At 41.2% G+C, this 21261-nt stretch overlaps 1 protein-coding gene across 4 annotated transcripts in view; it reads left to right on the plus strand.

Annotated features, from left to right (window-relative positions):
• Positions 1-21261, plus strand: part of CEP43 (centrosomal protein 43) — a 52319-nt gene that overhangs the window by 24257 nt on the left and 6801 nt on the right. For 3 of the 4 annotated variants that reach the window (XR_006289670.1, XM_037895146.2, XM_037895148.2), the window contains 4 exons: positions 9433-9492; positions 13822-14042; positions 20649-20761; positions 21045-21113. Coding sequence is in view for 3 of the 4 variants with exons in the window: in XM_037895146.2 (XP_037751074.1) it covers positions 9433-9492; positions 13822-14042; positions 20649-20761; positions 21045-21113 (463 nt within the window). In the remaining variant the exon portion in view is untranslated. The remainder of the gene's footprint in view (positions 1-9432; positions 9493-13821; positions 14043-20648; positions 20762-21044; positions 21114-21261) is intronic. The other variant, XM_037895147.2, reaches the window with a different exon arrangement.

The following is a 21261-nucleotide window of genomic DNA, read 5'->3' on the forward strand; positions in this document are numbered from 1 at the left end:
TGCTCAGAAGTTTTAGAATCTAAATAAGACATTACCAAGCATTTATTGAGCAAATATATCCATTTTGGCCATTCTAAAAGGGAATTGAGGGGAGTACAAATATTCATACAAGATCCTTAATCTCATACTGATTGCCAGGGCATCCTGAAATCAAGCCATTTGCCCGTCCAGGGTAACTGCTTCTTAGAGAGCAAACAAGCAAATAATCGGTTGCTTTTGGTTGTGGCATTGCCTTGACAGTATAATTGGCTTTCCTGTTTCCTGAATGTCTACAAACTCCATCTTAGTAAATTTGTGCAATACTTTGACATACTGAACGTAGTGTCGAGTTGTTCCCTGAAAAAATGACAAAATTATCTGGAAAATCCGTCATTCTTACAGAGCTTTTGTGCAGTTTGTGTGCAGTGGACACTTCTGCTGGTTCTTGATTTAGAAATAATCTTTTGTGCCTAATTATCCACTGTGCTTTTTATGATACCAGGCCCACATGGTGTAGTTCCAAGGAGCTTAAGTATGAAGTGTTTGAGCCACTAGTAAAACTCTGCAATCTCTCATTAAAAACAGCTTCTGGACTGGAGGATAGCAAACGTGCCTATGTTAAAAGACTCAGTGGATGATTCGTGGAATACAGAGCGATAAACCCTTTATCTGTACCTGCTAAATAGGTTAAAAATAGACTAATAAAACACCTGGTAGATCATATTATGTTAGGATCTAACTAGCATCGTGTCTGCATAGGAAAATAGTATTTCACTGATCTACTAGAATTCTTGCAACATGTCAAAGTAGTGGATAAAGTTGACATAATTTTTTTAGACTTTCAAAGGTCCTATGACAAGATGAGAAATGAAATAATGGGATGAGAGGCAAAGTATTGGCTTGGATTATAACCTGGCTAAGAGGAAAAATAAAAAGACAAATTTCCCTATAGCAAAAGGTTGACAGGAGGCTGCCTCAAGGTTACATGTCATATCCAATGTTTAATACATTTATAATCTGGAAAAGGGGTGAACAGGGAGTTATCTAAATTTAAATAAGATACAGTTCTTTGAGTGATTGCACATGTCAATTTCACTTTGGGGGGGTGTGTGTGTGTGTGTGCACAGCTCTGAGATTTTTCCCTCAGTGGTACCCATTTGGGTGGCACATGTGCCCTTTGCTCTCTCAATTCCTTCTTACGGCCTTTATGGTTGTTGAAAAGTGTGGTTCTGTTGTTGTAGGTTTTTTCCTATGTTTATATGGTTGTTACTCGTTTTAGTAATTTCAGTAGTTTAAACTGTTTACAGAAATGAGTTTTCTTTTGAAATGTTCCTAAATATTTTGGTTCCTGTTGCTGGGTTTTGCCTCAGTCACTGGGTTTAAAGCCCTGCTTTCCTTCAAGAAACTGATGCCAGCGAGTGACCTGCAGTCCAATTGCCTGGAGTGTCTTGGGGAATCTCACTTCAGGGACTGTTTTCAAATTTGCAGGGACTTTAATCCAAGAACCAAGACCGACAGGGAGGTCAGACTTGAGTTTCTTCTCATGGAGGCAGCTCTGTGTCCACCCTCAGTGTGTTCCCACTTGGGGCGGGTATCGAGTGCGTCCGTGTCACTCAGAAGTGCTCCCCCTCCCACGTGTTGGGGAAGAACGATCAGAAGATGGTCTGTAAGGGCTCAGTATCTGGAGAGCGAGGTCCTCAGCACTGAAGTTTAGCAAGCATTTTTACAAGGAAAACAGAGTGAACTTGTGGCCAAGGTGCACTCCGAGACCGTAATCTGCTCAGCAGGGGCTGTCAGTATTGGCACCTCTGAGGTGGCTTCGTCTGGTTCAACGGTACAGGAGACTATATCCCAGTACTGTCTATTCCGGAAGCTTATGTTCAGCCTGGGACCTACTGAGTGTCTCAGGGTCAGCTTTGCTAACAATCCAGGAGTCTTCTTGCCCAGTACCAGCACCTACTGTAACTGTATCATCCCAGCAGTGGGTACCGTCCATGCCTCCAGTCTCCCACCTGCATCTTTGCATGCCTCTGTTGTCCAAAGGGAAGCTGGCCATGATCTTACCATTACTGCTGTCTCTGGGCTCCCAACATTAATCCCCAGCACCAATGGGAACAGCCCCCTCCTTAGTCAGAAGAGGCTGATTTGTCTTCAGACTCTGAGGTTGTCTCTGTGTCACAGCCACACCAGGAACAACTCCCTTCCACTTCCACCACCTATCATCCTTGGTATCCCCGGAGGCTGTGTCTTAGCCTTCAAGAAAAGACCCATGGCCAGGCGGAAATTGGGCTTCGGAGCCTTATCTGTAGCCTTTTGAGGAGGATTGCTTTATGCCCTCCCTGCTCTCTTTTTTTTCATTGAGTGAGCACCAAGATTTATCATACCAATTGCAGCGGGAGACCACTCCTGTTACTGAGCTCAGTGCCAAGAGGGAGGAAGTTGCTCAAGTGGATCTCCCTTTAACGCAATCAGTGGAGGCCCCACTGCAGCCACATTTTGCTTCCTCCTCTTCATCACCCAGTGAAGCAGTTGTGTTGGAAGGTTCCTCAACTCCCACTGAGGATTACAGGGCTCACCAGGATCTGTGTAAGAGTGTGGCTTCCGCTCTGTATATCCAGGTGGAAGGGGTTGGAGAAAGGTCTCACAGGCTGGTTGACATCTTAGCTTCTGTGAGACTATCTAAAGCAGTGGTTCTCAACCGGGTGTACGCAGAGGTCTTCCAAGGAGTATATCAACTCATCTAGATATTTTCCTAGTTTTACAAGAGGCTACATAAAAAGCACTTGCAAAGTCAATACAAACTAAAATGTCATACAGTGACTTGTTTATATCACTCTATATTATACACTGAAATGTAAGTACAATATTTATATTCCAATTGATTTATTTTATAATTATATGGTAAAAATGAAAAAGTAAGCAATTTTTTGGTAATAGTGTGCTATGACACTTTTTTTTTTTTTAATTTTTTTGTCTGGTTTTGTAAGCAAGTAGCTTTTAAGTGAGGTGAAACTTGGGGGTACGCAAGACCTGTCAGACTCCCAAAAGGGTATAGAAGTCTGGAAAGGTTGAAAGCCACTGATCTGGAGTGGTGGTCTCAATTAATGCAGTTATCTTGGAGCACAGCAAAGTGCTGTGGCAGAGTCTCTCTCTCTCTCCCTCCCCCACCCGCAGCAAAAAGGACCAAGTGCAGATATTTTGTCCCTTTTCAGGGGTTCAGTATTTTTACACCCACCCCCCTCTGGGGTCATTGGTGGTCTTAGCTGCTAATGAGAGAGAACGCCAGGGTCAGCAGGCATTTACCCCAGTAGGAAAGGATGCACAGAAGCAGGATCTCTTTGGCAGAAAACTTTATTTGACAGTGGGCCTAAAGTTTAGGATTGTTTACCAGCAGGCTTTGCAGGGATGTTACAAGTTTAGCCTCTGAGACAATATATTAAAGACAAATTGCTAGAGGATGCAAGGAGGGGATTTCTCATCATGTTGGATAAGGTTTAATGAATGGCCCAAACTTCCCTTCAGATGTGGTTGGACACTGCTGAACTCTGCAATTAGAGCCGTGGCATTGGCCATTACAAACCACAGATGCTTATGACTTTAGTCATCAGGTCTTCACCAAGGTGTCTGACAGACCATAGGGAATCTGCCTTTTCACATGTTGCTCTTCTCTGAGCAGACAGATGACAAGCTGCATAGTCTAAAGAACTCACGGGAGATGTACAAATCTTTGGGCATACACTTTCACCAAAGAGGAAGCAATTCTTCTATTCAGCAGCCTCCCTGTTTTCACATCTTGTCACCAAGACCGAGCCAGGAAAAAAGGCTGAAGTTATAGGAGAAGACCATTCCCTCCTTCTTCAGCAACAGCTCCTGGTTCATCCAGAGAGACTAGGAGTTCTAAGCAAACATTTTGTCAAGGACAGCCTACCAGTTTCCAGGGTGCCAACCTCTCCTGTCCCACTGTTTGCCAACCAGCTATCCCACTTCCTAAGTCTCAGTCCCACTAGAGACCAGTGGTCTTAAGCATAGTGGAGTTGGGATACACCCTTCATCTTCTTTCTATCCCCCTTTTCCCATCCCTTTTCAGGGATCACTCTGAGGAGGAGGTCCTCCTTCGGGAGGTGCAATCTCTTCCTTAGCGGGGGCCATAGAGAAAATTCTTCAGTTATACAGAAGAAAGGTGGGTTTTGTTTTGGTTTTTTTTTTTTAATTCCCACTATTTCCTGATCCTGAAAGCAAAGGAAGGTCTCAGACCCATACTAGAATTTTCATGGTCACACTGATTTCCATTAATCCCTCTCTGGAGTTACAGTACTACCATTTGTCCTGGCTGCAGATCCACAGGTATTCACAAAGTATATGGTGGTTGTGGCAGCATTCTTGAGGAATTCAGGAGTTCATTTCCCTACTTGAATGACTGTTTTGGTGAGGAGATGGTGCAAGGCTCAGGTGCTGCGTAGCATGTCTGTCATCCAGTCAACATTTGACATGCTAGGGTTGCTCATTGACACTGAGAAGTCAATTCTTTCACAAAAAAATAGAGTTGATAGGAGCGGTCTTGGACTCTGTGGAAGGAAGGCCTTCCTTCCACAGATAAGATTCCAGACAATGCTGGCCATAGCTTTAGACTTGAAGGCCCAGCCTACCAGACAGCACAGACTTGCCTCATTCTGCTGGGGAATATGGCCTCATGCACTTAAGTAGTTCAGTTTGCCAGGCTCCATCTCTGGAAGTTGCAGGAGTGGCTGACATCTGTGTACTCTGATCTGCCATCCCTTAGACATGGTGGTTTGGGTGCCCACTCAAATCTTGGCCTCTCTAGACTAGTGGACAGACCTTTCAAATGTGTGTGTTGGGGGGTTCTGTTTGCTCCTCCTTAACCAGCTTTGACCCTAGTTATGGATGCTTCTGCCCTAGGTTGGGGGTCTTACCTGGGATCCCTGGAGACTCAAGGCTTATTGTTGGCTCAGGATTTAACTTTGCATGTAAATGTCAAAGAATTCAGGGCCATCCAGCTAGCTTGTCAAATCTTCTTTCCCTATGTCAGGAAGAAATCTGTTCATACTCTCAGACAACACAGTGGCCACGTCCTGTGTGAACAGGCCAGGAGGGCCCCAGTCAACTCTGCTATGCCAGGAAGTAACATGGCTGTGGGAGCTTTGTATCACTAGCTCAGTCTATCTCAAGGCCTCTCACCTTCCGGGTGTTCAAAACCATCTGGCAGACTGGTTTGGGGTGGGAAAGAGAGGGCTTTGCCCTTTGTACCTTCACGCAATGGCATGAAGCAGCAGAGGGTGCACATGTTGTCCCGATGGGTATCACTAAAGTAAACCTCTCTGGCAACTGTGCACTGAGTGAACACATACCTGAAATGTAATGGACATGTGCAACACATCTTGAAGAAACAGTTTCAGAAGAGGTTAGTAACCATTTCTTATTTAGGTTAGTAAAGTCCAGAGACAACTGTGTGAGGAATTTCAAAGGGACCTAATCAAGCTAGGTGAGTGGGCAATATAGCTGTATTTATTGAACTTAATTTGTTTGTTAATGTACATATGAGGGGGAAATAACAGCTAAGAAAGGGACAGTATAGTACACAAATATTTGAAAATTGTAAGCATCAAGGATAAGAATTTTTAGGAAAGTATACCACAATAAGGATAAGAAAAAGTAAGCATTCTGAGAGAAACTTTCTACAATTAGGTTTATTACAATGTGAAATAATTTCAAAAGGGAAGTGGTAGAAATGCCTTCTCTTGTTCCATTTTAAGTGTTCCTGGACAAAGCTGCAGTAAATTGACAGTAGGGAATCATTTTGCATGATCAGAAATCTGATAGAAAAGACATACAGTATTTCTCTCTCTTCTGTGGAAAATTTTGTTTTGTACACATAAAGTGATTGATTGCTTTGATAGCAGTCTTTACATAAGAAACATTAGAATGACCATACTGGTCAGATCAATGATTCATCTAGCCCAGAATCCTATCTTCTGACAGTTGCTGATGCCAGATGCTTCAGAGGGAGTGAATAAAACAGGGCAATTTATCAAATGAACCATCCCTTGTTGTCCCGTCCCAGCTTCTGTCAGTCAGAGACTTAGGAACACCCAGAGCATGGGGTTGCATCCCTGACCATCTTGGCAAACAGCCATTGATACCTAACCTCCATCAACTTATCTAATTCCTTTTTTAACCCAATTATACTTTTGGCCTTCACAACATTCCCCTGGCAATGAGTTCCACAGGTTGACTGTGTTGTGTGAAGTAGTACTTTCTTTTGTTTGTTTTAAATATGCTATCTATTAATTTCATTGGGTGACCCTTAGTAATGTGTTATGTGACGGGGTAAATAACAATTCGCAATTCACTTTCTACATACCATTCATGGTTTTTATAGACTTCTATCCTATCCCCCCTTAGTCGTCTCTTTTCTAAGCTGAACGGTCCAGTCTCTCCTCATATTAAAGCTGTTCCATACCCCTAATTGTTTTTGTTGCCCTTCTTTGTACTTTCCAATTCTAATATATCTTTTTTTGAGATGAGGCATGCAGTATTCTAGGTGTGGCCGTACCATGGATTTATATAGTGGCATTAGGATATTATCTATTCCTTTCCCAATAGTTCCTAACAATGTTAGCTTTGATTGCCATTGCTCATCGAGCAGATGTTTTCAGAAAACTATCCCCAGTTATGTCAATATCTTTCTTGAGTGGTATCAGCTAACATAATTCTGTATGTATTATTGTTGGGATTGTGTTTTCCAATGTACATCACTTTGCATTAATCCCCATTGAATTTCATCTGCCATTTTGTTGCCCAATCATCAGTTTTGTTAGATCCCTTTGTAACTTTTCAGTCAGCTTTGGACATAACTATCTCAAGTAATTTAGTATCTTCTGCAAACTTTGCCACGTCACTGTTTATTCCTTTTTCCAGATCGTTTAGGAATATGTTGAACAATACTGGTCCCAGTACAGATCCCTGGGGGTCACCGCTATTTACCTCTCTCAGTTGTGAATACTGACCATTAATTCCAAGCCTTTGTTTCCCATTTTTTAACCAGTAACTGATCCATGGGCAGACCTATCCTCTTATCCCATTATTACCTATTTTGTTTAAGAGCTTTTAGTGTGGGACCTTGGGAAAGGCTTTTAGAAAGTCCAGATATGCCTTATCAGTTGGATCACCCTTGTCCACATGCATTTTGACCCCCTCAAAGAATTCTAATAGATGGGCAAGACATGATTTCCCTTTACAAAAGCCACATTGACTCTTCTGCAGCATATCATGTTAATCTATGTGTCTGATAATTCTGCTCTTTACTATAGATTCAACCAGTTTGTCTGGTACTGAAGTTAGACTGACTGGCCTGTAATTGCCATGGTCGTCTCAGGAGCCTTTTTTAAAATTCAGTATTGTATTAGCTATTTGCCAGTCATCTGGTATGAAGGCTGATGTACGTGATAGGTTACATACCAGAGTTAGTAGTTCTGCAATTTCATATTTGAGTTCCTTCAGAACTCTTGAGTGAATACCCATCTGTCCTGATGTCTTGATAAATTGAATAGTATTAGTTTGTTCCAAAACATCCTCTATTGACACTTCAATCTGGGACTGATCCTCATATTTGTCACCTAAAAAGAATGGCTCTGGTGTGGGAATCTTCCCCCACATTCTCTGTAGTGAAGATGGATGCAAAAAATAATTTAGCTTCTCCACAATGGCCTTGTCTTCCTTGAGCGCTGCTTTTAGCACCTCAATGATCCAGTGGCCCCACTGATTGTTTGGTAGTCTTCCTGTTTCTGAGGTACTTTTTAAAAAAAAAAAAATTGCTGTTAGTTTTTGTCTTTTCCTAGTTGCTCTTCAGATTCCATTTTTGTCTGCCTACATATACTTTTACACTTGACTTCCCAGAGTTTATGCTCCTTCCTGTTTTCCTCACTAAGACTTGACTTTCAATTTTTAAAAGATGGCTGTGTCATCTTTGGTGGTATTTTTTTGGTCCTCCTACTGTTTTGTTTTTTTGTTTTTTTAATTTTTATTTGGGGGTAAAGACATAGTTTGAGCCTCACTTGTGATGTTTTTAAAAAATTTCTATGTAGCTTGCAGGGATTTCACTCTTGTGGTTGCTCCTTTTAACTTCCGTTTAGCCACCTTTTTTGTGTGTGTGTAGTTCCCCTTTTTGATGTTACATGATACTGTGGTGGCTTTCTTTGTTACTTTTCCCCCCTTCAGGGATGTTAAATTTAAGTACATTATGGTCGTTACTACTGAGCAGTTAAGCTATATTCACCTCTTGGACCAGCCCCGGTGCACCCCTTAAGACTAAATCAAGAATTGCCTCTCCCCTTGTGGGTGCTAGGACTAGCTGCTCCAAGAAGCAGTCACTAATGGTGTCTACAAATTTTATTTCTGTATCCCATCCTGAGGTGACGTGAACCCAGTCAAGATGGGAGTAGTTGAAATCCCCCGTTATTATTGGGTTGTCTGTTTTTGTAGCCTTTCTAATCTCCCAGAGCTTTCCACAGTCACAGTAGTAACCATCCTGGTCAAGTTGTCAATAGTATATTCCTACTGCTATTCTCTTATTATTCAAGCACGGAATTTCCGTCCATAGAGATTATATGGTACAGTTTGATTCATTTTAAGATTGTTACTATACTCCCTCTATGCTTTCTTTCATATATAGTGCCACATCCCCACCAGCACTACCCACTCTCTTTCCTATATATTTTGTACCCTGGTATTACTATGTCCCATTAATTATCATTGTTCCACCAAGTTTCTTGGATGCCTATTACACCAATATCCTTGTTTAATACCAGATACTCTAGTTCATCCATCTTAGCATTTAAACTTCTGCATTTGTGTACAAGCACTTATAAAATAATTTGTCAGTCTTTAGTTGTCTGCCTTCATGTGATGTAATTGAATGGGACTTTTTTTGTTTGATTGTTTCTCTTCAGCTTCTACATATACTTTATTAACTTCTCCTTTTTACTAGGATAAAGAGTATTCCCTTTAATAAATCCTTCTCTAAGGGATGTATCTGTCCAAACCATGTGCTTCTCCACACCTGTTGGCTTTCCCCCAATCCTTAGTTTAAAAACTCTTCTGTTACGCTCCTCTGGGGAGTTCCTCATGAAACTTGTTCATATAGAAACTACTATCTGGCAGATGTTAGTCAGTATCCATTATTTTAACAACCTATCCTCATCTGGAGGAGGTCTGGCAATTAATGTGCTCATGAAATTTTTCACACAGCCAGAGAGAGAACATCCTTGAAGATGGGAAAATTTAGTTGCAATGTTTTACTGCTTAAAAAAACTTTCTATATATAAATGCAGATTAGAGTGGTTTAAACTACTCATGGTTTTTTGTTTTGGGGGGTTTTTTGGGGTTTTTTTTTTTTTTCATTTCTTTGTGCTATTACTATTTTATTCTCATGCTTAGATACCAAGGTATAAAGGACATCGTAAACAGAAAAAGTGCTTGGACAAGGCTGGTGAGCAGGTAAAATGCATGAGAGAAGAAGATGCTGGCAGGTGCTTTTAGTCTTCCTTTAGGAAAAAACAGATTATACTAAAATATAAAATAAAATTGACAATGCAAACACTAAAGTTTATTATAATTTAGCTATTAATATAGTATAAAGGTATAGAAATGGCACTCTAAGGCACCATACTTAAAATATTGTATACATAAAAAGCTTACTACATAAATCATATTAACAAATTATGAAAAATTAAGCTTTCTGTTGGGCACTTCATTGTTAACTAATGCTGTTGAAGGGTGGAGGGAATGACAACCGCATGAGTTTAAGTGTAGATTGTCTTCAGGTTTGAATTTCTAGGGTTTTTTTTCTTAATGTTGCATTAATTTGGCATACCCTCCCAAAACTAATATGTGAAGCCATTAACCTTCTCCTTCAGAACCCTCCTTAAGATCCATTTTTACCTTGTTGTCGACAAGACATCACCAGGTGATAATGGGTAGACAGAAAGCTAGTAGGGATAAATTATATTTAATTGTAAAATAAATCCTTTAAAAATTATTTGGAACGATTATATATGTGCTTTTACTACAGTCCTGCTTACTCATCCTCTCCCTTTCCTCTTGTTGCATATTGCATTTGTTTCTTGTCTTTAAATGATGACCAGATTCTGCTACCCTGATTTATGTTTAGTACTTTACTTTGCATTCTCCTATTAAAACTGGGAGTGATTGTAGGTTAAGGTACTACTCAATCTTGGTAAGGGAAGTGGGCTCTTACTGTATAAAGATGGTATAAGTCAGGATTATAATTCATAGTTACTGCTGTGTATTTGACCTTTCTGAAAAAAAAATTTCACAGCCACCTTTCAGAGTTTACGATCTTTACTCTTTTCTGTGTGTTTTGTATTAGAGTATATGAATAGATTAATTGTCAAAATTGATTTTATTTTAATGTGCTTTATTAGTTACTAGGCTTGTGAATAGGATCTTAAACAACTAACCTTTTAAGAATCAGCTTTTTATAAAAATATTAGCCAGTTGAGTTTTAATTTAGAAAAAATTGCTCTTGGTTTGCAACCTTGTCTGTCTGCATCAGATTTCCACTAATTTTTACAATTCCTTTAAAAAAGAAATTTAATTGGAAATATTGATAAAACTTCAGTTTTAGCAGTATTGCCATATAACATGAGGTGTTTTGCTCTCCCACTGTAATATATTCCTTGAACGAATAATTTTTCAAACTCACTCTTTTGCCTTGTAATGTGGTTCGAGATTAGCTAATAAACACTTTTGGAAGATAACCTGTAAATCACAAATGATCCAACTTCCCCTGCACATACCACTCTCTACCACTTCACATTTAAAATGTCTGACTTTTTAGGATGTTTAATTTGAAAAAGAGTGTGTGGGAGAGAATGATATAAATGCTAAAACCCCATGTCTGTTAGTTGACTTGCCTCTCAAGTACTTGTAAAATGAATGAGTTTTCAATTCTGTATTAAAATTTGTCATTAAAGAAGGTATTATGGAATGGCAATAGCTCTCTCCATAGTTAAGGTTACAACAATATTTGTATTATAAGATGAATTTTCAACATTCCTCTAAGTCCGTGGTTCACATCCAGGTGCACATGTACTCTTTGGGGGGTACACAGAGGTCTTCCAATGGGCATGTCAGCTCATCTAGCATCTAGATCAGGGTTTCTCAGCCTGGGGCTTGTGACCCGAGGGTCCACAGGACAGGATGTGTTTGAGGGGCTTGCAAGTGCAGGGCCAGCGTTAGAGGGTGGCAAGCAGGGCAGTTGCCCGAGACCCCATGCCACAGGTGGCCACACAAAGCTAGGTTACATGCTTTAGTCCCGGGCGGAAGGAGCTTAAGATACAGTGCTGCGTGGCAGGGCTCTTGCTTCAGGGGTACAGTAGTCTGGAAAGGTTGAGAACTACTGCTCTAAGTTCCTTCAGAGACGTTTCTTCAGACTCGATGCAGACTTGTCTATGGATAAACAGTAACTCTTCTGGCCAATTTGAAGTGAATTGGCCAAACTATTTCTAAAAGGGAAGTTGGAAAAGTAGGTATAATTCAGATGTGGGGAAATTACTATAATGCTGTTTGCTATGTTTAACTTTCAAAATGATGTGCCTTATTCCAAAGATCTTGCGGAAATCTAGTGACACTTTGCAGAATCGAGGCTGCATATAATCATTCTCTTCTGTGTTAGAATTGTCAGAATTCCCTATGAGGCTGCTACTTAGGTCTCTCAGACCATGTAATGCTTACATAGGGTCTGCAGGATGTTGTAAAGATAGTAGTTCAGTGTTTTTCTAACTGTGTAACAGAGTTTCTCATGAATAACCTCACCCTCTAAATAACCAGTCATCCAGTAACTGTTTCAAATTATTTCATTCTGCACACCTCCTGGAAAAGTATCACTGGTGTTCTGTGCAATGTCGTTTGAGAACAAAATACTTCTGAATAGAGCTGGTTGGAAAAATTCCAGTATAAAACTTTTTTGTCAGAATTTGCTGATTAATTGAAATGGAAAAGTTTCATGGAGATGGTTCCATTTTGATTAAATTCCTTTGAAACCTAGGCAAGAAACATGCCTGGCTGTTTGCTAACTTGCTCACCCAGCTCCTTGGCAGCCTGGGCTCCTAGGGTTTCTGAGGTCCGTCCCTCTGGGGCAGTAAATAATGTAGACTTGCCTTGGAGATGGGGCTCCAGTCTCTTTAGCAGAGAACGTAGACATTTTGAGATTTTTGTTCCAAAGGGGGGGGGGGAACTTACACAAAATGGAATTGTCTTTCTCCACCAAATTCTACTTCTGAATTCCCGCCTTCACTGACTACCTTTAAAGTGCGATTCTACTCTGAAAAGTGACTGTCTAAAAATAGCAATTTCTTACTCAATGGATCTGTTGCTTGTATACATTCAGAGTCATAGCTGCTGAATATTAACTAATAAGTTTTGATTGTATTTTATTCCTGTTCAACTTGTAAGAGCCAATGCAACTCAGAGTGAGTAAACAGTATTCCATCCTTTCTTGTGCATCATCAAACTAATTGTTTAAGTTCCAATCATCTACACCTTTCAAAACCCCTTTGATGCCAGTGGGTTTGTGCAGTTGTCACTAACAGCACAGTTTGGCTTAACTGCTTGTGTTGCATAAGAAGGAAGGAACATAATTCTCAGTTTATACTGACTTTGTGCCATAACAATTAGAATAAACAGCATTTTACTTGGAAAAATGAGCATATATGGTCATGGAAGTCATTGGGAAACATGGAGTGCTGTGGTAGCATAGTCACTTTACATAGTTCTGCACATAAATACTTTGCACTGATATTTTGTTTGCAGTGGTGGTGTTGCCTTGTGGGTCCCAGAATATGAGAGACACAAGGTGGGTGAGGTAATATCTTTTGTTGGACCAATTTCCGTTGGTGAAAGTGACAAGCTTTCAAGCTCCACAGAGCTCTTCAGGTCTGTGGAGCTCAAAAGCTTCTCTTTCACCAATAGAAATTGATATAATAAAAGATATTACCTTACGCACCTTGTCTCTTGCATTTATATGGTATCTTCATAAACGTTTATTTTGCAACACCCCTATGGTAGGTAAATATTGATAACCTCTTTTTTTTTTTTATACTGTAGATGGGAAATAGAGAGAGAGAGGTTAAGTACCTTGATTATGGTTGTGCAAGTTAGTCTTGGAACCAAGTTTAGAATACAAGTCATTAGTTCTGTCCCATAAATAATCCAGCTGTAGAGCCCCCATACTTAATCTCTCTATCTCGATATTCCGACACTATCTGTTAACTATGTTCGCAAGGTTAAAAAAATCAATTACTCAGAAATTAGGAAATACCAGAATTAAGGTTGCTCAGGCAACCTTAACTTAGATAGAAGTGGAAGACTGAAACATGCCTAGTTAGCAACTAAATTGCCTACACAAAAAGTAACTTTTTTTACTAATTTTATAGTAAATTTTTCTGCACTACAGTATTTTTAGTTCATTTGACTTTGCTTCTAGATATAACCTATATTATAAAGCCCTACAGAGGGAATGGAATAGAATTTTTTTAAAAAAGAGCTCTTTAGATGGCTTTGAAATAGGATTTTTTTCTTAGATGATACAATTGTATGGGTACAAAAATAGAAATATTACATCATTTAATTTGAAAAATTGATTATGTGGATGACTTGCATAGTGTATGTTCCCAGACGGTCCTTTATGAATAATTGGACTGCAGTTCAGTCATGAGAAACTATTTCCATGACTTCACTCAAGGAAAGGCATTTCCCTGCTGTAAATTTGATTTTTTTTTTTTTTTTTTTTTTTTTTTTTTAAAGGTTGCTGAAACCAGTCAAAGTGATACAAGTATCTCATCAGGAGAAACAAAGAGCAAAAGCAGCATTCACTTTCTTCCCAATGAGACAAAGCTAGTTTCTCAACCGCACAACAAAGACTTAAATACCAAAGAAGAAAGTGATCCGGCTGTAGATGAGGATGACATAGAGGGAGATTCTTTTTTTGATGATCCCATACCCAAACCGGAGAGAAACTATGGCTGGTAAGTAAACTGTGCTCCATAGTTAACACATTTATTTTATGCTTAGCAGGTTTGGGTTAGATGTGCTATTTGCACATAGCCTCTAGTAAAAGGTGGTGTGTAGGTGCACTGTAAAACACCCTGCTTGAAATGCACAATACTTTCTGGGGCTCCCTGGTTGCACTGGTGAGTAATTTTCACCCTTTTGGGGATGTCGCATCATTCCCTTCTGATACTAAGACAACTGATCTGGCTGGTGGGGTTGGAGAAGGGCAGTGGAGCCCTTGGCTCTGTTAACCCCTGCTCTTTCCAACCTATTTGATGCCAGGAGTGAGTATCTGAGGTACAAACCCTATGCTCCTTGAGCCCTGGAGATGCAACTCTGGCCAACCTTAAAGTAGCTGCACAAGTGGGAGGGGAGAACCTTTATTTCTCTGCATAACTTCATAAAGTCTGGCAGAATCTAACCCCCAATACTGGAGTAGGTAAGAAAATATTGGTAGCACACACACCCATACACACCAGCTTCATACAATACAAGTATTAGGAAAGACACTCTTGCTCTTGGAAAAAGTTCCCTTTATACAAATCCAGTGTTCACGTTTATTACCCAGTGTGTCCAAGCTGATTTGTTTTCAGTAGATTAATTGTTCTTCTGGAACACGTCAGCTTTGCAGGCCCAAACGTTTTAGGGCACTTTGTGGTTATGTAGTGTTTGACAATGAGTGAAATGATATTTTGAAGTGCAAGTCTGACTGAAAGGTGCAAAGGTGTCAAAGCCCATGTTCTCAGTCCCTTGATCTTGCTGCACCTCTGAGCAGAGCCATTTCCACTGTGCTGTGTTAGAACAACTTTAAAGTTTGGGTGGGCCAAAAATGCACCTGAGGATTGATGTAGCAGGAGGTTGCCCCATCCATTCCCACTCTTTCCCTTTTACATTGGCAACAGGCAGCGAGGTGGTCTAATCCAGTGCCTCTCAACCTTTCCAGATTACTGTATGCCTTTCAGGAGTCTGATTTGTCTTGCATTCTCCCCCCACCCCCCCCGCGCAAGTTTCACCTTACTTAAAAACTGCTTGCTTACAAATCAGATCTAAAAATGTAAGTCTCACATCGCACTATTACTGAAAAATTGCTTATTTTCTCATTTTTACCATATAATAAAATAAATAAATTGGAATATAAATATTGTACTTACATTTCAGTGTATATGGAGTAGTATAAAGTTATTTTATGAAATTTTAGTTTGTCCTGACTTCACTAGTCCTTTTTATGTAGCCTGTTTATAAAACTAGGCAAATGTCTAGATGATTTGATCTACTCCCTGACAGACCCCTGCATATCCCCAGGGGTACACATACCCCTAGTTGAGAACCACAGGTCTAAGCCCTCTTATGTTGGCCCTTCAATATCAGATGCTCATCCTTACACTAGAAGGATCCTGGTGTGGCACAAAGCAACCACACAAGATCATTCTCCCCTCTATTTCTAATAAACTGGCACACTCCTTTCAGAAAGGGATTACTTATGACTGTTATCTAGTGGGAAATAAAAATTACAAGATATGCTCCTATAATATATTTAAAGAGCAGCTGACTTCTCATGAAAAATATTGAACAACTACATTACAAAGAACTCTGCTATTATTTTTTTGGTAATTTTTTTCTTTTTTTATCAGTAGCCATAGCAGAATTAAAATAACATCTTTGATTTGCTCTTGCTTATTTAAGAGCTTAAGTACACCTTTACCCCAATATAACACGGTCCTCGGGAGCCAAAAAATATTACCGCATTATAGTTAAAACCATGTTATATCGAACTTGCTTTGGCCTCGAGCATTTCCATTATTAATAGGCACTTCCCTCCCCCTGACTGACTCCTAAGCCAACTCTCCCCCCCGCTCCTTGTCCCCTGACTACCCCCTCCGAGACACCCTCACCCTCCCCCAACCACCCCTCCCAAGACCCCACCCCCATCTAAGCCCCCCTGCTCCTTGTCCCCTGACCGCCCCCTCCAGAGACCCGCCCCCCCAATCACCCCCAGGACCCCACCCCCTATCCAATGCCCCCATCATCTGACCACCCCACCCCCAGAACCTCTGAGCCATCCAACCCTCCCTGTCCCCTGACGGCCCCCCAAGACCCTCTGCCCCTTTTCAACCCCCTTGGCCCCGGCCTGGCACCCTTAACATGCCACTCAGAGCAGCATGTCGGAGCCAGACGCAGGAGCGCGCAGCCCCGCCCCCCCAGAGCGCTGCTTTACCACGTTATATCCGAATTCGTGTTATATCGGGTCGCGTTATATCGGGGTAGAGGTGTACTAATTGATTCTAACATCATGTTAATTTCTACAGCCAACTGATTGTGAGGTCATAAATTGGGATATAACAATAGGTGGGAATACCAGTGTCAGAGATCTAATAATTGTGCATGATCTTTAAACTGGCGGCTTTAAAATATTAAAATGAAACTTTCAAAGGAATTTGTTCCTCCAATCATTGACTCTGAGTGGTGATAGTGTCTCTTGAAGGAGGTAGATTGCCAGGATTGTTGCAATTCCAGCATATTTATCTTGTCAGATTAGCTTGGCTTTTAACTGACATCATGGTTCATAAGTAAGGCTACATTTTTGTCACCGATATTTTTAGTAAAAGTCATGTACAGGTCATGGGCAATAAATGAAGAATTCACAGAAGTCCGTGAGCTCTCCTTGACTGTTACTAAAAATACCCATGACAAAATGGGTAACCTGGGCAGCTGCAGGGGGGCGGGGGAGAAGAGGCTGGGAGCTCCAGGGTCCCCCTCTGCTGGTGGCTCCAAGCTCTGGGGATCCCCCTGCCGCCCACCGTGGCCGAGAGCTCTGGGGAGCTGCCGGGAGCTACCGGGGATCCCCCCTGCTGCCCATTGCACCTGAAATCACAGAGATCTTTGGAAGTCATGGATTCTGTGACCTCTGTGACTAAATCACAATCTTATTCATAGATCAGAATTACACATCCAGTGTATCTGTGTTAATTACCGTCCTTGAAAACTAAATATAACAATCTTGAGTGCAAACTCTACAGTTCATAGACCAGTGTTTGTAATCAAATAATTTAAAACAAAAGACCTTAAAAATGGCCGTACTGGGTCAGACGAAAGGTCCATCCAGCCCAGTATCCTGTCTATCGACAGTGGCCAATGCCAGGTGCCCCAGAGGGAGTGAACCTAATAGGTAATGATCTAGTGATCTCTCTCCTGCCATCCATCTCCACCCTCTGACAAACAGAGGCTAGGGACACCATTCCTTACCCGTCCTGGCTAATAGCCATAAATGGACTTAGTCTCCATGAATTTATCCAGTTCTCTTTCAAATCCTGTTATAGTCTTAGCCTTCACAACCACCTCAGGCAAGGAGTTCCACAGGTTGACCGTGAGCTGAGTGAAGAAGAACTTCCTTTTATTTGTTTTAAACCTGCTACCCAATAATTTCATTTGGTGGCCCCTAGTTCTTATATTCTGGGAACAAGTAAATAACTTTTCCTTATTCACTTTCTCCACACCACTCATGATTTTATATACCTCTATCATATCTTCCCCACCCCCCCCTTCTCCTCTTTTTCCAAGCTGAAAAGTCCTAGCCTCTTTAATCTCTTCTCATATGGGACCCGTTCCAAACCCCTAATCATTTTATTTGCCCTTTTCTGAATCTTTTCTAATGCCAGTACACCTCTACCCCGATATAACGCTGTCCTCGGGAGACAAAATCTTACCGCGTTATAGGTGAGACCGCGTTATAGCGAACTTGCTTTGGCCCCCTGTCCCCTGACTGCTCCGACCCCTATCCACACCCCCTACCTCCTGAGAGGCACTCAAAAGTGGAGCAACACGGCCCCAGCCCATTCCACTCTGCCACCTCCCAGCCGCGGCGCTCTGCTTCCCGCTGCTGGTGAGTGTGGGGGTTGGGGAAAGGATGCCCTCCATACTCACCTGCGGCAGGAAGCAGAGTGCCGCAGCTGGGAGCTGGCAGAGTAGAGCGGGCTGGGGCCAGGCTGCTCCTCTTCCCGCTGCTCCGGAGGTTGGGGAAAGGATGCCCCCCATACTCACCTGTGGTGGGAAGCGGAGCAACGCGGCCCCAGCCCGCTCCGCTTTCCTTGCCTCGGCCCTAGCCGTGTCGCGGGGGGGGTCCCGCACTCATCTGCAGCGGGAAGCAGGGAGCTGTGGGTGGGAACTGGCGGAGTGGAGCGGGCTGGGGCTGGGCTGCTCAGCTTCCGCCGCTGCCGGTGAGTGCGGTGGGATCCCTTCCCCAAGCCCCCTCCCCCAAGCAACGGAAGTGGAGCGGGCTTCTCCCGGTCCCGCGCTAATCCCCCAGGTCACTCTGGGGGCCCCGCAGTCCCAGAAGTGCCTCCCCCAGCTCCTGTCTCCCAGACCCTGGGGGGGAGCGCCTGACCGCCCCCGAGACTCTCTGCCCCTTATCCAACCCCTCGGCCCCGGCCTGGCACCCTTAACACACTGCTCAGAGCAGCGTGTCAAAGCTTTACTGCCTTGTATGCGAACCCGTGTTATATCTGGGTAGAGGTGTATATCTTTTTTTGAGATGAGGGGACCACATCTGTACTCGATATTCAAGATGTGGGCGTACCATGGATTTATAGAAGGGCAATAAGATATTCTCCGTCTTCTTCTCTATCCCTTTTTTAATGATTCCTTATATCCCATTTGCTTTTTTGACTGCCACTGCACACTGCATGGACATCTTCAGAGAACTATCCATGATGACTCCAAGATCTTTCTCCTGATTAGTTGTAGCTAAATTAGCCCCCATCATATTGTATGTATAATTGGGGTTATTTTTTCCAATGTGCATTACTTTACATTTAGCCACATTAAATTTCATTTGCCATTTTGTTGCCCAATCACTTAATTTTGTGAGATCTTTTTGAAGTTCTTCACAGTCTGCTTTGGTCTTAACTATCTTGAGCAGTTTAGTATCATCTGCAAACTTTGCCACCTTGCCGTTTACCCCTTTCTCCAGATCATTTATGAATAGGTTGAATAGGTTGGTCCTAGGACTGACCCTTGGGGAACACCACTAGTTACCCCTCTGCATTCTGAAAATTTACCATTTATTCCTACCCTTTGTTCCCTGTCTTTTAACCAGTTCTCAATCCATGAAAGGATCTTCCCTCTTATTCCATGACAACTTAATTTATGTAAGAGCCTTTGGTGAGGGACCTTATCAAAGGCTTTCTGGAAATCTAAGTACACTATGTCCGCTGTTCAGGAATTTTACTACTACAGTATTACATTTAGTACATAAGTGGTCATCAGTTGTTAAAAGGCCAGTGACTTGAATGGTAATACTTGTTTATAATTGCTACCTGAAAATGCTTGAAAGATAAGAGTTCAAGAAAAGAAGCCTTAGTTATGCAGCAAAACTAAATTGCCTTATACAGAACAAATCTCCATGGCAGAAAAGAAACAAGGTTTGTCAAATTACATGGAATATGCTAACGATCTATTTCCGCATCAATTTTACATACATTTTTAGACTTGTGTATCTTAATTTTGTTTAGGTAGCATGCAGATATTGATAGCAATTTCATAGTAAGGCATCTTTGTGTGTGCAGATTGTGGTAAATGAATTAGCAAAATGCTAATTAGCAAGGTTCTACAGATTTTGGGAACTTATTGTATGTGTAGTAAAATAATAGTTTGTAATCTTCCTCCATGGTGGATCAAATTTCATGTGTATATACATGTAATGTGGAGTCATTATAAATGTATATAATGTCCTTATAAACTTGTTTAAATATACATTAAACTCACCAAAACCATAGAAAGTTAATGCAAAATTAGATTCTGCTCATACATCATCTCATTAGATGAGCGTAAAATACATTACATGAAACCAATTGCCACTTGGTCACTGAGGATATTTTCTGGGAATGGTGAAGATTAAACTTTGACTTTCAATGTGCTTGTTGCATCTTTTATTTGTAAATAATGTGTTAATTTATATTCCATTCCTAAATGTAATAGCAGCTAAACCAGTTTATCATGTGGTAATGAAAGAAATCCATTTTGTTGCAATCTCAAGGGGCATGCTTTCTACAACACGACTGTTACTAGTTTTGTTGAACAAAAGTGATCATAGTTCAAAAAGAAAAGGAGTACTTGTGGCACCTTAGAGACTAACCAATTTATTTGAGCACAAGTACTCCTTTTCTTTTTGCGAATACAGACTAACACGGCTGTTACTCTGAAACCTGTCATAATTCAAAAACTGGTTGATATATTTATTTATGCCTGAATCTTTTCCTCTTGGCTGCGTGGTATTTGTGGGGATAACTAAAGGCCCTCTGATAAAAATAGTGATACTGAAGAAGATGCAAGAGATCTGTTTGTGATAGAAGGCAGGCAGAAGTCTGTGAATAGGTGAGAAAATAACTTTCTTATTGCATGTCTTGCTTGACACTTCTACCACCGACTTCCAGTAGAAAGTTTTTTGGCCTTTTTTAGATTGTAGAGCAAATATTTCCTTCACTTGACCTTTTGCTACATACAGTATTGTTTCTAGTTGCATACATATTTAATGGATGGTAGAAGAGAGAGTCACATATCTAGTTACAAATTATTTCCCTTTTTAGGAAAACAGAGTCCAACAAACAAGGAGGAAGCCTTGCATCTCTTTCTGATGCACCCCCACTAAGGAGTGGGCTAAGCTCCCTTGCTGGAGCACCTTCACTAAAAGAGCCTGACAGTAAGTATAATATTGAAATCCTTTTGCATCTTGAATAGGGCAGGAGAGAAGGGGGATGGACTTAGATGATCTTGAGATCCCTTCCAGTCCTACATTTATAATTATATGTCTGTAAGTGTTCGCAGGATTGGCTCTTAAAATTGGAATATAATTTTAGCCTATAGAAAAATATGCTAGACTTAATTGGTTGATGGATGTATTTAAGTATGCTCTTTTTTCTTTTCTTTTTTTTCTCCAAACAATAACCAAACGTATTTCTGATTTAAATTTTTTTTGGTTACAGATGCAAATAGAAACTCTGTTTTGAAAGATCTACGCTTGGTGAATGCAAAATTTGGATCTCTTGAATTAGGCAAGTGGTTGTTGAGTATGAGGGAACGTAAACATACTAGTTTTGATATGCCTACATTTGAGTTCCATTTCAGCTCCTCAAGGAAACTGAGACACTGAAATATACTCATACTGGGCCAAAACCTGCTGTCTTACTTGGTAAAAGCTCC

This window comes from Chelonia mydas, chromosome 3, assembly GCF_015237465.2.
Source record: "Chelonia mydas isolate rCheMyd1 chromosome 3, rCheMyd1.pri.v2, whole genome shotgun sequence".
In the NCBI taxonomy this organism is placed as follows: domain Eukaryota; kingdom Metazoa; phylum Chordata; order Testudines; family Cheloniidae; genus Chelonia; species Chelonia mydas.